Source organism: Artemia franciscana, chromosome 2, assembly GCF_032884065.1.
Source record: "Artemia franciscana chromosome 2, ASM3288406v1, whole genome shotgun sequence".
Taxonomy (NCBI): Eukaryota; Metazoa; Arthropoda; class Branchiopoda; order Anostraca; family Artemiidae; genus Artemia; species Artemia franciscana.
Window position 1 is genome coordinate 34974902 of NC_088864.1, and position 17181 is coordinate 34992082.

Consider the following 17181-nt stretch of genomic DNA (forward strand, 5'->3'; position numbering starts at 1 on the left):
AAGAGTAAGGCCACCGCCTCCTCAAACACCCTAAATGGGGGTTTCATTTGCACTTAAGACTAAAGAGGAATATGTCTTAGGTTTTGCTTTCATTTAAGTACTGCATAAGCAAGCTAAACATATTCCTTCAGAAAAAAAACAAAATTCGCTTTAAAAGTTTTATTTACATATTATTTTTCTGCACTCTAAAAGAAATGTAATCAAAAGGAGTAGTGACAAGAGAAAATTTTCCTCGAAAATATAGTAAAATTAGATCAAAAGCCACTAAAGTGCATGTTCTAAGTAGTTGTCTTTTCTCTCTTGTAAACTTAATTAGTTTTCTTATGACAAAATAGCTGTTAAAAATATATAATTTTTTTACTCAAGTGGAAACGACGCTTTGGCATTTATGGTATTTAAGCGGTCAATATCCTTACTCTGATCAACGGCTATTCTTTTTTGAATGCGGTATATATATATATATATATATATATATATATATATATATATATATATATATATATATATATATATATATATATATATATATATATATATATATATATATATATATATATATATATATATATATATACTAGCACACCAACACCTAGTTGGTGGGGTGCTTCGCACCTCCCCCCCCCCAAGCCCCCCGCGCGCGTAAGTCGTTACGCGCCATTGTAGTTGTGTCCTTGTGTCCCACCTGTGAATATAGATAGATATATATATATGTTTTTAACTACGTAAAACTTGCGAATATACAATATTCATCGCTTTCCCATTGTCTATGCATATAAATAGATTGTCAGGTTTACCGACTCTTGAACATGCAACATATAATTGTCCATGGGAAGAACAATCCGTATTCAGATCTATACCGTATTTTTCTAATGATTGCCCTTGAGCTTTGTTGATGGTGATTGATAATCGAATATTCCCTGTGTCCTGGCCTAATTTACATATCCCCCTGTGCCCCCAGCGTCCCCGTTGTAGTTGTGTCCCTGTGTCCCGGTCATCATTTATATTTCCTGTGTCCCGGTCGTCATTTGTGTCCCTGTGTCCCAGTCTGTAATTTCTCTTTGAGTGTCCCGGTCGTCATTTATGTTCCCTGTGTCACGGTGTCCCGGTCGTCATTTGTGTCCCAGTTTCCCGGTCTGTAATTTCTCTTTGAGTGTCCCGGTCACCATTTATATTCCCTCTGTCCTGGTCGTCATTAGTGTCCCGGTGTCCCGGTCTGTAGCGTCATCTTATAATGACGTCATATACAAAGTCTTATATACTTATAATGACGTCATATGCAAACCCACTAACAAAAATGCATACATACAACTTATTTTTATATATATAGATATAGTTTCTTTTTCAGTTTTTCTTTTTTTTAGTTTCTTCTTTTTATTAATTTGTTTTCTTTTTTAGTTTTTTTCTTTTTTTGTTTAGTTTTTTTCTTTTTTAGTTTTTTCTTTTCTTCTTTTTTAGTTTTTCTTTTTTCTTTTCGATGAGTTTCAGCAATTCTTACCAACTGAGCGTTTCGCTTATGAAGAATAATACCTCGAGGTAAAAACTGATCACCGACCATAACGATTGCCACTGCGTCGATAGTTGGAGCATTGTATCTACGCACATGTTGGCCAGTAGGCGTTTGTCAGCGGAAATAACAATTTTATGCTTGTCAGTAGGCATTAAATCGATTGCTGTTTTGATCAGACGCACTAAATTATTATTTTCGTGGAAAAGATGTTGCAATTGGGAAACGATAGTCCTTTCAACGACGGGAGAAATTTCGCAACGTGCATTCAATTAAGAATTTCTATCACTGATGAAGTACAATTGTAAAAATTTATGATTCTTGCCTGAGAATGGTAGAAGGGACCCTGCTCTATGATAAATTTGCCCTTTTACTTTGAAAGTAGGCATAAATTGATCTTGATTTTCGATTTGGGCACCAAACGACGTCATTTGGAAAGACGGGTTATATTTTCTGGTGTTAAACAAAAAACGCTTAGATTCTGACGTAGTTCCAGTAAGCAAAGTTCCACTCCACTTCGAAAGTAAATACAAGCCTACAGCATCAGCATAAATATACACACACAAAAAATAATTCCCCGCAACATATTAAACACAAAAGATCTAATCATTTGATATTTAATTAAATATTTGAAAACCCGTCATAACTTACATATAAATCCGTCATACCTTTACTCCTCGCACCCAATAATTTTGACAAATTTCAACTTTGCGAGTATGTTTTGCAACTTTTTAATAAATAGTAAGCTCATTAATTCGGAAAAAATTATTTTCATCACTGCTTTGTTAAGTTTTTTTTAAATAATTTTAAAAGCTCTCGCTTATTGCTATATTCTCGTATTGATATTGGAATTGAGTTCCAAATTTTTGACCCAGTATGACGGATGCTGAAACCCGCTCTTGACTTAGGACGAAATTTACATGAAAAATCTGAACAATGAGTGGTTGGATAGTTATGAAATTGGGAATTAGATGAAAAAATACCAGAGAAATTTGAAGGTAAACTATTGTATAAATAATCACGACAAATATTAGAAATAGAAATTGTATGAAGTTGATCCAAAGAATATATTCCTGAATTCCCATATAAGTGTCTAACTGAAGATCCATGCTCAACATTAAAAAGAATTCTCACTGCTTTATTCTGGAGTATTTGGAGAGTTTTAAATACAGATGGAAAAGTAGAAGCCCAAACAGAAATACAATAAAGAAAATATGGATGGACAAAAGAATAATAAATCGCTTTTAGAATATTTTTAGGAAGCAAATAACGAAGGCGTGATAGAATACCAATATTTCGGGAAATTTTTAACGATAGTTTTTTCACATGTTTATGAAACGACAAATTTTCATCTAAAATAACACTAAGGTATTTAAACTGATCAACCCTTTTTAATTCAAAACCATTCAACAAAAGAGAGAATCCATCTGAAATGACCGAACCAGTTCGCGAAAACAACATATATTGGCATTTTTTCTCGTTAAGAGCTAGTAAATTCCTTGAGTACCAAAAAGATACACCTTGTAACGTGCATTCAAGATTATGGAAAAGAACTGCTAAGTCCTGGTGAGAGGAAAAAATTCCTCTCACCATCATCAGCAAACATAATAATTTTACAAAGAGGCTAACTATCCGGTAAATCATTTATAAAAAGAAGAAATAAAACAGGCCCAAGGACAGAGCCCTGAGGTATTCCATAATTAATCTGAAAAGTATCTGAACGAAGATCACGGGATTTATCGGTACATTCTAGTCGTCTCCCAGAAAGATAAGATGCAAAAAAATTAACAGTTTGTGATGAAAATCCATAAGACTTAAGTTTCATAAGAAGCAAAGAATGATTTACAGTGTCAAACGCTTTAGCGACATCAAGGAAAATAGCCAAAGCATGTTGATCACCATCTAATGAGTCATTTATATTCAATAAAAGTTCATGAATTGCCAGTTCAGTTGACTTTCCTTTTATAAATCCATATTAAGAAGTGTGTAATATGTTATTATCGAATAAATATTTTTGTAGTTGACTATTTGCAATTTTTTCCAAAATTTTACTATAAACTGAAAGCAAAGAAATACCTCTATAATCTTAATAATCAGTTGGATTACCGGCTTTAGGTAATGCTATAACATTTGCTTTTTTTTAAAAGCTCAGGAAAAATCCCATGTGTAAGCGATAGATTAAAAATATGCGCCAATAAAGGGGAAATGCTCGACGCTACCTGATTAACAATTTGCGCCGAAATTCCAAATTCATCCAAAAATCCAAAATCCAAATTCATCCATAGAAAAACTTTGTTTAAGCTTCATAATAATTTTTTTTTATCTCCTGAGGCGCAATCTCAGAAAAAGTAAAAATTTTTTCCGCATGTTGCTCATTACCTGGAATAATAGGGGAATTCAGCTGTGCACTCATAGTCGATGCAAATCTAAAACCAATATTACTAAAATAATCTCCCAAAGCATTTAAAATATCTTTAGGTTGTGTAATTTTTTCTCCATTTATTTCCAGGCAATGTACACTAGTACTCTTACGACTATGAGGACGTATTCTTTCATTTATCATTTGCCATGTCTTTCTTTTATCATACTAGCTGTTGGGGTGGCACGAAGCGCCACCCCAACACCTAGTTGGTGGGGGCGCTTCGCGCCCCCAAGCCCCCCCCCCCCCGCGCGTAAGTCGTTACGTGCCATTGTAGTTCTGTCCCTGTGTCCCACCTGTGAATAAAGACAGATATGTATATATATATATATATATATATATATATATATATATATATATATATATATATATATATATATATATATATATATATATATATATATATATATATATATATATATGTTTTAATTACGTAAAACTTGCGAATATACAACATTCTTCGCTGTCCCATTGTCTGTGCATATAAATAGATTGTTGGGTTTACCGACACTTGAACATGCAACATATAATTGTTCACATGGGAAAAGCAATCCGTATTCAGATACCTCATTATTCTAATGATTGCCCTTGAGCTTTGTTGATGTGATTGCTAATCGAACATTCCCTGTGTCCCCGTCGTCATTTATATATCTCCCCTCATTTGTGTCCCGGTGTCCCAGTCTGTAATTTCTCTTTGAGTGTCCCGGTCGTCATTAATATTCCCTGTGTCCCGGAGTCCCGATCGTCATTTGTGTCCCAGTGTCCCGGTCTGTAATTTCTCTTTGAGCGTCCCAGTCGTCATTTATATTCCCTGTGTCCATTTATATTCCCTCTGTCCCAGTCGTCATTTGTGTCCCGGTGTCCCAGTCTGTAATTTCTCTTTGAGTGTCCCGGTCGTCATTTATATTCCCTGTGTCCCGGTCGTCATTGAGCTTTGTTGATGGTGATTGCTAATCGAACATTCCCTGTGTCCCCGTCGTCATTTATATATCCACCCTGTGCCCCCCGGCATCCTCGTTGTAGTTGTGTCCCTGTGTCCCGGTCGTCATTTATATTTCCCTGTGTCCCGGTCGTTATTTGTGTCCCGGTGTTCCAGTCTGTAATTTCTCTTTGAGTGTCCCGGTCGTCATTTATATTCCCTGTGTCCCGGTCGTCATTTGTGTCCCGGTGTCCCGGCCTGTAATTTCGTCAGTCGACAAACATGACGTAAATCGACAAACAACTTCATGACGGCACAATGCTCAATCCTTATAATGACGTCAGTCGACAAACATGCATGACGTCAGTCAACACACAAACAAACAACTTATTTATATCTATCTATATATATAAAAATAAGTTGTCTGTCTGTGTGTCTGTCTGTCTGTCAGGTGACATCATGTTTCTGTGTCGACTTACGTCATGAAGTTAGTTGTCGTCATTTTTGCTATGACGATGACGTCATTAAAGTATTTAAGACATTCGTTCACGGAAAAATGTTTAATTGTAAAATGACTGAAGAACCTACAATGGCAACAGCCGAGGAAGCTGCTCAAAGAGTCTATGCCAAAAAACTTGCTGTTGATAAAGTAAGAAAAGAAAGCGTGCCGAGGAATCAAAAGAACGCAAAACCGCGCAGTTAGATGAAAATCCACCTGGACAGCGAGAGTCAAAACTGAAAATGATAGCGATGATGATTGGGTTTGGGATTTTGACTTGGATAAGGTCAAGAAAAAGAAAACTGGAAAAAGAAAAAAGGTAAAAAACTAAAAAGAAAAAACACTCAAAGAGAAATTACAGACCGGGACACAAATGACGACCGAGACAGAGGGAATATAAATGACGACCGGGAACCTCAATGAGAAATTACAGACTGGGACGCCCGGACACAAATCACGACCGGGACACAGGGAATATAAATGACGACCGGGACACAGGGAAACAACTACAACGGGGACGCCGGGGGCACAGGCGGGATATATAAATGACGACCGGGACACAGGGATTGTTCGAATAGAAATTACAGACCGGGACACAGGGAATATAACTGACCACCGGGACACTCAAAGAGAAATTACAAACTGGGACACCGGGACACAAATGACGACAGGGACACAGGGAATATAAATGACGACCGGGACACAGGCACACATCATTAGAATAATGAGGTATAGATCTGAATACGGATTGTTTTTCCCATGGACAATTAGATGTTGCATGTTCAAGAGTCAGTAAACCTGACAATCTATTTATATGCACAGACAATGGGACAGCGAAGAATGTTGTATATTCGCATGTTTTACGTATTTAAAAACATATATTTATATCTATCTGTATTCAGAGGTGGGACACAGGGACACAACTACAATGGCGCGTAACTAATATGGCGCGTAACGACTTACGCGCGCGGGGGGGCTTGGGGGGCGCGAAGCGCCCCACCAACTAGGTGTTGGGGTGGCGCGAAGCGCCACCCCAACAGCTAGTATATATATATATATAGATAGATAGATATATAGATTTATACTTTCCGTGTTATCAGACCAATTTTCAGTGTTCAGCCGCATACCAAAAGAAAGAAGACCAGTATTTTGAAGAGGGCGATAAGTGCCATACGTTATTGAGAAAGAATGCTTCAAATTTGAGGAGGGGCACAAAAGAATCGAAAGATGATAACTTCCTCCTAATGGGGGTAAAGCTGAAGGATGGCTTTAAAAATAATACATATTAGTTAAAATAATATCAAGAGAGGTATTTCCCCGAGTCGTTGGTATTTTAACAATTTGCTTCACTTTAAGTGAAGAGAAAAAAGAATCCATTTTAAGATCGTCAGCATCGCCAACTAAAAAAAGGACGTCAATGGGGTACATAGAAATAACAAAATCAGCACTTGTCTGCAATTACTGGATCAGTTTCCTGTTCGAATCGTTATTTTGATTTGGGGAGTAATAGAAAACAGCTGTTGTAATAATATTAAATGGACAAGGGGGTACTTTTGGTCTAATACTTAGCCAGAGGATTTCTTCATACTCGGATAAACTAGGGACTCGAATAACCTTTGGGTAAAAATTACTCTTAGTAAAGAACAAAAACACCGCCACGTTTTTTTTCCCCGAGTGGGTGGTCTAAAAGACGGAGTTTAATAATCCCTGAATAATTTGTCAGGCGTAGGGACCCTGGGTCATTGGACCGTACTTCAGTAACAGCTACAATATTTATTAGATTTTATTCTCAAAGCACCTCGAATTCGGTAAGCTTTTCAAAATTAAGACTTTCAGCATTTGTAACTAAAAGTTTAAAAAAAAGAAAACCGATTGGGGAATTGCGACAGGGAGACTTGATGAGGTTAAGAATTTCCTGGGTGGGGTTTTAGTTTAATTTTATTGTGCTTTGAAGAAGGATGAGAGAAGGAATTGCCTTGGGATTTGGAGGTGGGGGGACGGGCAAGTATATGGACAAAGCATGATGAGGAAGGTGCAACTTGTTTCCAGTTGACGGGAAGTGAGAACAATTAGGGTTTATTACAAGACAATTATTAAATGCAAAATTCTCAGACCTGTGTCACGTTGACAGTGTAGGCACGAGGGATAAAACGAATGGGCTGGAAGTGGGGTTTCGTGGAGATAAGGTAAGAAGGAGTCAAATTGGGAGGATTTTTGATAGAAAGGACAGGGGGAGATGGGAAGGCAAGAAGATGTCGGGAAAGGGAAGTGGGTTGGAAACTCTCTGGGAGGAGGGAGGTCGGATCTACTATGGCAAATGATGGGTGGAGGCCCGAACCAGTCAACAACTTCTTGGGCGCATGAAATGGATAAGGTATGCAAGGAGGCTTGTGACATGGAGGGATATGAGTAAGAGGAGGCTGTGGGAGAGTTTGGGCGTGATGGTGATTTGACTGGCCGTGAGTTAATTTCTGGGTTAGAGGGGCGTTTTGGGGAGAGGATACCTGGGGCATGTTGCTTCATATCGGATAGGGAGGGAGGTAATGAGGGGTATTTAATTAGGGAGGAATGGGATTCATAGTGCTGCCTGAAAAAGGGGCTTTCCAGTGTGGAATCTTTGACTGGTAACTGCTGGGACTGCCCTAGTTTGTGAACTTGGCTCTTATTTGTAGCTTGATTGTTTTTTTTCAAACAGTTCGTGGTAACGAACTGTAGTAAGGAGCGACCCGGCTCAATAGAAACCAAAACTCTAAAAAATGGAATTTTGATACCAATAGCTATATCAAAAGGATCGCATTTTAATGCTAATTTTAAATATATAAGTTTCATCAAGTTTAGTCTTACGCACCAAAAGTTACGAGCCTGAGAAAATTTGTGTTATTTTAGAAAATAGGGGGAAACACCCCCCTAAAAGTAATAGAATCTTAACGAAAATTACACCATCAGATTCAGCGTATCAGAGAACCCTACTATAGAAATTTCAAGCTCCTATCTACAAAAATGTGGAATTTTGTATTTTTTGCCAGAAGGCAGATCACGGATGCGTGTTTATTTTTTTTTTTTTTTTTTTTTTTTTTTTTTTTTCTGTTTTTTTCCCAAGGGTGATCGTATCGACCCAGTTGTCCTAGAATGTTTCGAGAGGGCTCATTCTAACGGAAATGAAAAGTTCTAGTGTCCTTTTTAAGTGACCAAAAAAAGCTAATTATTTTCCCATTGTCAACGGATCAAAATTTTGAGATAGCCATTTTATTCAGCGTAGTCAAAAAACCTTATAACTATGTCTTTGGAAACGACTTACTCCTCCACAGTCCCCGTGGGAGGGGCTACAATTTACAAACTTTGACCAGTCCTTACATATAGTAATGGTTATTGGGAAGTGTACAGGTGTTTTCAGGAGGATTTTTTGGTTGGGGGAGGGGTTGAGGAGAGGGGGATATACTGGGGGAACTTTCCATCGAGGAATTTGTCATGGGGGAAGAAAATTTCCATGAAGGGAGCGCAGGATTTACTAGCATTATTTAAAAAAAAATGAAAAAATAAATATGAAAAATTTTATTTCAGCTGGAAGTAAGGAGCAGCATTAAAACTTAAAACGAACAGAAATTATTACCCATATGAGGGGCTCACCTCCTCCTAATACCTCGCTCTTTACGCTAAAGTATTTTTAGTAATGTCAACTATTTATTCTACGGCTTTTGTGATTCAGGGGTCATTCTTAATGGATTGGGACAAAATTTAAGATCTAGTGTAAAGAGAGAGGTACTGACGAGGGGGCGAACCCTCTCATATGTGTAATAAAAACATGAGAATAAAAAATTCTTTACGTAAGCTAGTTTATAAGTTACGTATATCTTTTACTAATAAAAAGATTCGTAAAAAATTAAAAGTTCTAGTTGCCTTTTTAATTAACCAAAAAATTGGAGGGCAACTAGGCTTCCTCCCCCGCTCTTTTTTCTCAAAATCATTCGATCAAAATTATGAGAAAGCCATTTATCAAAAAAAAAAAAAAATATGCAAATTTCGTTTTAATTATTTCTCTGCAGAGAGCCAAAATCAAAACATGCATTGATTCAAAAACGTTCAGAAATTAAATAAAAAAAACAAGTTTTTTTCAACTGAAAGTAAGGAGTGGCATTAAAACTTAAAACGAACAGAAATTACTTCGTATATGAAAGGGGCTGCTTTCTCATCAACGCCCCGCTCTTTACGCTAAAGTTTTTTACTGTTTTAAAAAGAAGAGTTGAGAGAAAGAGTCAAACTTTAGCGTAAAGAGCGGGGCGTTGATGAGGAAGCAGCCCCTTTCATATACGAAGTAAGTTTTAATGTCGCTCCTTACTTTCAGTTGAAAAAACTTGTTTTTTTATTTAAGTTTTTACAAAAAGGAAGAAGGGACATAAATATGCAGGTTATCACACCCGAAACAACGCCCGCTTGATGCTAACTTACATAAAGGAACATGGTCAAAATTACTCCTTGCTTTAGTATACCTCACATAACCAGTGAGGTAAAAATGACAGATGTGCAGTAACGAGCACTTCATTTGCTCGCACTTGTTATATAAAAAACTGGAACAAACTCTTGGAATAGCTTCATTTTGTTTTTTGAGGTTATGGGTAATAAATCCATGATTATAGGGGCACTTTGGACCAAATTTGCAATTTCCGTGCTTAAATAACTTGCAATTTTTTATAAGACTATTATCAGGAATACTTTTTTCCTGTAGCTTGCTTGTATCATGTCCAAAATCACATTTATCTCCTAATTTGCAAGAATCCGCCAAAATTAGATTAGTATATTTGCGAATATTTGCAGGGAAGTCATTATTATTGGGCAGTTTCACCTCCGTACTGTCAAAACGAATTTGGGCCTCTGTGTTCTCAAGGTCAGGATTGTAATTAGGTTGAATAGATGTGAGATTGAGGTCAAGTACAATTTCTGAACTTAGATTTATGTCACTTGTAGTGGCTAAACATGATGAACTTAATCCTCTGCTTCATTCATTAATATTCATTGAGCCTAAGGAGAATGCAATTTTTTGATGATGAGAGTCTAAAGTGTTATTTACCTCGTTTGGGATGGAATTGTTTGTAGGTTGACTTCTTGAATCACTTTATAAATTGACAAGAACCTATAATAAGCATTAACACATCCGTTGACTTTTCTTTTAAAGTCAATATTTTTGTAAAATCTCGTTGTAAGGAGGGGGCTGACGTGACTCTGTCTGTTTGAAACGATTTATCCATGGTACGTTAAGTGCCTTGGCACGATACGTGCGTTGAGTATTCGGGAAGAACTTCAAGATCTTGGCGCTGGGATGGGGCAATCAAAATTCCTTGAGGCTTTAGTCCTTTCCGGTTTAGTTTTTAACTGAATTACATAAGGTGTTTTTTTTCGGTTCAAATTAAAGAGTGATATTAAAATCTAAAACGAACCTGGCAATGTCTGTTTCATTTTCTTTTTAATCTCTCTTTAGAAACCAATCTTTCAGCCATGCAAGATTTGTCTGTACACTGTGCTAATTGATATTCAAATTCATTGTTTTTTCTTTCAATTTGACAGAAACTGTTTCTTTCATCACTTAAGTCACTTATAACTATAAATGAAATTCTGGTGACAAATTTGATGGATACTTCAGGATTCAATCAGTTAAATCAAGTTAAGCAAAAGCGATTAATTCCATCTTCTTTTGTTTTTTACTTTAGTGTCACAGTATTTCATTGAATCATATCTTTACTTCTTAGGATTTCCTTAAAATAAAAATTAATTTTTAGAATTGACGAGTAAACTTTAACATTCAATCATAATAACCAATTTTTTTAAGCCAATTCGCTTCTGCTGCTTCTACATGTAAAGGCAAATCAACACACTCTTCGTTTCCAAGTACATTTAAACAAGCCAATAAATCCTTAACTTTTTTATATAGATTTTTACACTAATGTAAAAGCCAACTATGTGTCATCTTTGTTTGTTTCTTCAGCTATTTTTTTGTTGAGTTAGTCGATTTGATAAGTGAGCCACCCAATGTACAGTCTGCATAATTATAAAATAATAGCAATGTGGAGGGAATGTAGTCAAGTGAAAACTTTCGTATTATCCCGTCTTTTATTTTCACAGTGATTCAGATGGAAGCGATGAGGACGCAAGTTTGAAAGCAGAAGAGGAAGGAGCTACACAACCTTCGTCGTCCCAAACTCTAAAGAAGGAAATCAAGAGCGATATTACTGATAGCGAACTAAGTGAAGAAGAAGTTATTCCACAGCCGAAGAAAAGAGGGCAAACTTTTAAAAATATGGAGATAAAACCAACTGTAAAAACCAAAGGTGCTGTAAAACTTTTGATTGATACAGTTAAGGAAGAAGTTCTTGAAGAGAGTGATCAGGAAAATAGAAAACCCCCTGAATTGTCTAAAAAAAAAGATTCAGATGGGAAGAATAACAAAGAGAGATGTAATCCCAAAGGAAAGGTTAAAGAAAAAGCTGTGAATAAGGAAAGTAAACCCAGAAGACGAGGGAGAAAGCGCAAAAAAGTTGAAAAAGAAATTGATAAAAGAGTGTCGACATTGTGTAATTTAAACACGGATACTGAGCTTGATAACGATGAAGATTTAAACCTTCAAGAGAATAGTCTTGGAACTATCGATAATCTGCTTCGGACAAAGAGCAGGCCACGGTATCAAGATTTTTATACGGATTCAGAGGACGAGATGGAGCTGAAACCAAATAAGAAAACTAGACGTACAAAACGGAGAAAAAGCTCCGAGTCTAATAAAAGACCTGCAAGTAGAAGTAGAAAAGGAAGAAGAAGGAAGAGTAAATCTCAAGAAGAGAGTGACACTGAGGACGAAATTCTCGTTAATAAGATTGGGTCTCCGACTCCTGGTGGAAGGCTTAGAGGTAAATCTCTCTTTTTATTATATGTGTTCGGTTAAAATTCTCAAGATGAAAGATGAAAGAAATCTTTCATCATTGCTTATTGTTCCAAAAAAAAAAAAAAATAAAAAAAAAACAATAAAAATAAAGCGTGAAATGGTTCCTTATGATAAATTTAATGTTTTAATCATAACACATTAAATGGTTATTTTTCTGTCGCCAGAAATCTGCCCCATTTTTGTGATTAAAAAAAGGTAAAAATGAGCTTTATGGATATTTATTGTCAACTAAGTATTTTAAGGAATAGCATGTATAGGTGATTCAATATTAGACCAGCCAAACACATCAAAGCAATAGCAGCACTGAAAATTAAGTTGTTTTTCTGTTCAGGAAAAAGCAAAATTACGCATGCATATCCTGTTTATGTCTGGATTAATTAAAAAACAAACTTTTTCCACGAAACAAGTTTTTCAAAAACAAGTAAAGAGGTGTACTAGACTAAAAATGTGGAGAAATAAAGTCAAATAATGTTCCAAGCGTAAAACTTCCAAAAATCACCATCAATAAATAAATGAGACCCAAAACGAACAGAAGCTGCAATAAATAACCAAGTCAAACACAAAACAAGCTAAAACTAAGAAATTAGGGCATGCATGTACTGATGTTTATTCCTGAAAGTCTTAATAATATTGAATTTATGATAGTTAAAAAAAAAGAAAATATTCAAAATGTTTTTTTTAGTAAAGTACAAGTTATATTCTTGTCTTTAGAATGGGGGCCGTCAGCCCTTACTTTTCTGAGTTTCCGTTCGTTTAGAGTGACTGGGTTATTTATTGTAATTGTGTTGCGAGAGCAACACTTCGTTTTTTTTTTTTTGTTTTTTTTTTTAGCACATCGATTTCAGCTTATTTATGGAAAGTGGTAAGGGTCTGACCTTTGTAGTTTTTACGGAAAGTGTGGACCTTAGGCCGGATTGATGAATAAAACTTCGCATTTTGGAAAGCTTCGTAGAGCTCTTGCCTGGGGCCAAAAAGGATGGTTTTGCTTGTCCTTGAGCCTGAGCCTATAGTGTGTGAAGTGACTTGGAGTTTTATAACCTATGTCAGAGAGAACTATCCGAAGTTATGCAGTCAAGATTTCGTTTCATCAAACCATGTTTCTGCTTTCGGGTGGAAAGCTCCGTTCTAGCAGGCAGGCACCAGTTTCAAATTGAAGATGGACTAAAATATATAAGTGTTAAATATATGTGGCAGTTACTCAGCCCCACGGCCAATATATCTTCTTTGAGTGAAAAATAGAAGAAATTACAGAAATAAAAAAGTGGGGACCGAAAGTGCTGCCATCTATTGTTTCTACCCATTTCTGTTCGTGATTTTAGCTGAGTTTATCATTCGATTTTTCGCACTTGGGATTGCGGTAGAGAAATGGTATTAGATATGCCTCTTAAACTTTAAAGTTCTCTCATTGCCGAAGAGATGGGAGTTTATCCTTTGCTCCTTTCTAAGTGATGACTTTAGAAACTTGGCCTTTGGCAAAAAAGTCAACTTTTGAATTAAGACAGATGGATTTTTTTTCGATGGCAGTCGATAGCTCTTGATGAGCTGACCAAAGTGTAGGTCATCCATTTTTTGGAAGAAAAATTCCTTCATGAGATTTAGCAGTTTGAAGGTTTAAAGGGTTTGACAACTTCAGTAGTAAGGTACACACTGAAACAAAAGATAGGCCGATACCAATTGTGAGACATATAGGTGAGTTTTAAGCAATAATCGGCTGTTACCTCATAATCATCTTCGGTAATGAGAAGTTCGCAACTTTTGCTAGTTGGTGTACCTATTAATTGTTTCCGGTGTTTTTGATCGTAAGACCAGTTCGTTCCAGTGGTAAGACATGTAGGGGACTTGTAAGTAATAATTGGCTATTAGTCTACAATCATCTTTGGCGATGAGGGGTTTGCAACTTTTACTAGTTGTAATGAGGGGTTTGCAACTTTGCGAGTTGGTGTACCTTGCATTTATTTTAAGTTCCTTACAGATTAACAACTTCAGCGTATAATCGAAGCGAGGAAACACAACCAAAGTTTTGCTCTCGCAACACTTTACTCGGCGAAGTCGAACAAAGGTTGCCGCAACACCTCATGTTGCTCATGCAACGTAGATCTAATTTTTGTTCGCTTTGAGTTTCAATCATCCAAAAAACTCGTCCTAACCATCTCATTCCTTCTCTCATTATAACCCTGGAAAGTGGGATTAAACCATATTTTTCGTGCAGCTTAATTTTTGAGATACGGTCAGTCAGTCAGATACCCAAAATAATCCGTCGGCATTTAGTATGGAAAACATCTAGCAGATCCTTCTCTGTTTTATTCGGAGCGCCCACGCTTCAAAACCATACCTAACCACTGTCATCACTATAGCCTCCAATATTCAAATCTTTGTTCACAGACTTATCTTCCGATTCTTCCAAACCTTTTTCAACTGGTAAAAACATCCTGATCTTTGGCTATTAATGCTTTTAACATCTTCATTGTAACTACCGTGTTTACTAATAACATTATTTAGGTAAGTGAAGCTGTCTTGATCGATCTTCTTGTTACTCAACATCAGCATATTCTAAGTCTTAGAGAGTTTTATTCTCCATTTGATTCCGTGTTCATCCATTGCCTTTGCTTTGCTCCTTATGACGAATTCCATTAAAATGATCCCTGTAAATGGGGATGGAACACGACCCTGCTTAACTGCTGATTTACGAAACTTGCTACTAACTGTATTTCCTACTTTTATTACCGTAATATTGTTTTCGTACGTGGCATTAGTCACTTTACTGTATTTATCTGGTATATCATACAAGGATAGCCCCTTCACTAAAGCTCTTCTATCTGCTGAATCAAACGCTAGCTCAAAATCTATAATTGAGGACTAAAACTAAATATAATATTGAGGACTAAAGCGGTTGGATGGCTCACGTACTTCTCAATTATTAATTTAAGAGCGGAAATTTGGTCGACGCATCCTCTACCTTTCCTAAAACAACACTATTCTTCTTTTAAAACTTTATCTGTATTATCTCCAAATCTAAAAAGTATCATCATATTAAGTAATATGCTTCCTATAGAAATCTGGATAATGCCTCTATAATTACACAATGCCTCTATCATTCTAATCACCGTTCTTTTGGAGGGGTTTAATTAGAGTTTTCCTAAAATCATTTGGTACTTCCCTTTAAAAAAAATAACGTTCATAATCTTCGGTAACTTGTCTAATTTCACAACCACCATATTAAAAAAAAAAAAAAAAAAAAAAAAAAAAAAACACGTTTATCACACTATCTGCAACTGGATTCTTATTATATTTTGAATTATTTTAATACTGTTATTAATTCTTCCTCAAAAAATACATCTTCGTTTATATCCAAAGTGTCGTAAACTTTTTTCAATTTTCTCTATATCTTGTCTTGTAACTCTAATCACGGTTTACGACATTATCAAAATGTTCCGCCCATCTCTCTTTAATTCTTTCATTATTGTGGCTTCGTTTCTATATTTAACCGGGACAAGTCGAGATTGACTATTCTTTCTCATTTTATTAGCACACCAGAACAATATTTCGCTATTATACCGTCGGCTTCATCTTCCAGATCTTCGGCAATTTTATTCTTGGTCCCCACTTCGTATCTCCTTAGTTCAGATCTTAATGCTTTTTCTGCTTTCTTTACATTCCCCTTATTTACATATAATCTATCACTCAAATAGTTCTTGTACAAGCCCCCCCTCCTCTCTATCTACTCTCATTTTCAGTAATATTCCTAGCTGTGTTTTTAACTTTCTTCTGTAAGACGCCATCAGTAACTTCGCAAATTATTTTCCTAAAATTCCATCCATAAATATTCCATCCATCTTCTGCATTGTCAAACTTTAAACTCCCCAATTTATTATTCAACTTTTTCTGGGACGATTCTCTCTAAATTCTATCCTGGAGTGTACCAACCTCATAGCTTCCCGGATGGTAGTTACTGTTCCTTAATTTCAGCTTTAAATTAACCCTGGACACCAATTGATTGTCATCTTTACTTTATTTTAAGATTTACATACTGAAATCTTTTAAATAGCTTCATCTAATGATCAGTTGACAAATAGAATAATCTTCCATCATAGGTAATCACAAGAATGTCCACTTTAAATCCTTCAAAGAGGGATTTATCCTTCCATAAGTAATATTCACTAAATCAAGTTGGTGTACATCAGTGTCGTTGATAGTGAATTGAATTTAAATGGTATTGGAGGGAAATGATTAAATATTACCACATCCTTTAAGGGACAACTTTGAAATTTCGATAGAACCTCCCATAAAATATTATGTACTTCAAATTTACACAAAAAAAGAAAGTGATTTGAAAAGCTTCTATCGGATTAAAGACTCCTCCTCAAAGTTAACATTTAAGATAGAAAAAGCCCGTCATTGTTGTCACCACTGTTTTGAAGTGTGCATCCTGCACAGAGATGGGGATTCACAGAAGTGTGAATCCCCATCCCTTAATGTAGATTTTTCAAGAAATAATGAACTTGGACGTTAAAAAGTTTATTTAAGAATTCAAAATTAGTTTTAAAATTTGATCAATACATCCTTTCTCTCTCCTAAAACCTCACTGTTCTTCTCTTAAAAGTGTATCTATCACACCGTGTATTTCAACACAATGTTGGGCGACAGGCATGCTACCTGTCCATGTAAAAAAAAGAGGTGGCTACCGAAACGTTCATTCAACACCTTATGCGCTTTCAGTGTCTCCGGAGGATCCTTTATCCTTATTTGTAACTTCGTAATCACCATGTTTCAACAAGTGATTTACCATACCGTCAACTCCTGCCGTATGATTTTTCAAACTTTTTAAACCGCCTTCAACTCATCCTTAGGCATATTAAATAAATTGTCCTTCATTTCTAAACTATCAATATTTCTTTTACTATTCCGTATCAAA

General features: G+C 36.0%; 1 protein-coding gene across 2 annotated transcripts in view; it reads left to right on the forward strand.

The window, feature by feature from the left end:
* Window positions 1-17181, forward strand: part of LOC136040668 (remodeling and spacing factor 1-like) — a 106795-nt gene that overhangs the window by 67546 nt on the left and 22068 nt on the right. For both annotated transcript variants that reach the window (XM_065724962.1, XM_065724970.1), the window contains one exon: window positions 11456-12234. In XM_065724962.1, the coding sequence (XP_065581034.1) occupies window positions 11456-12234 (779 nt within the window). The remainder of the gene's footprint in view (window positions 1-11455; window positions 12235-17181) is intronic.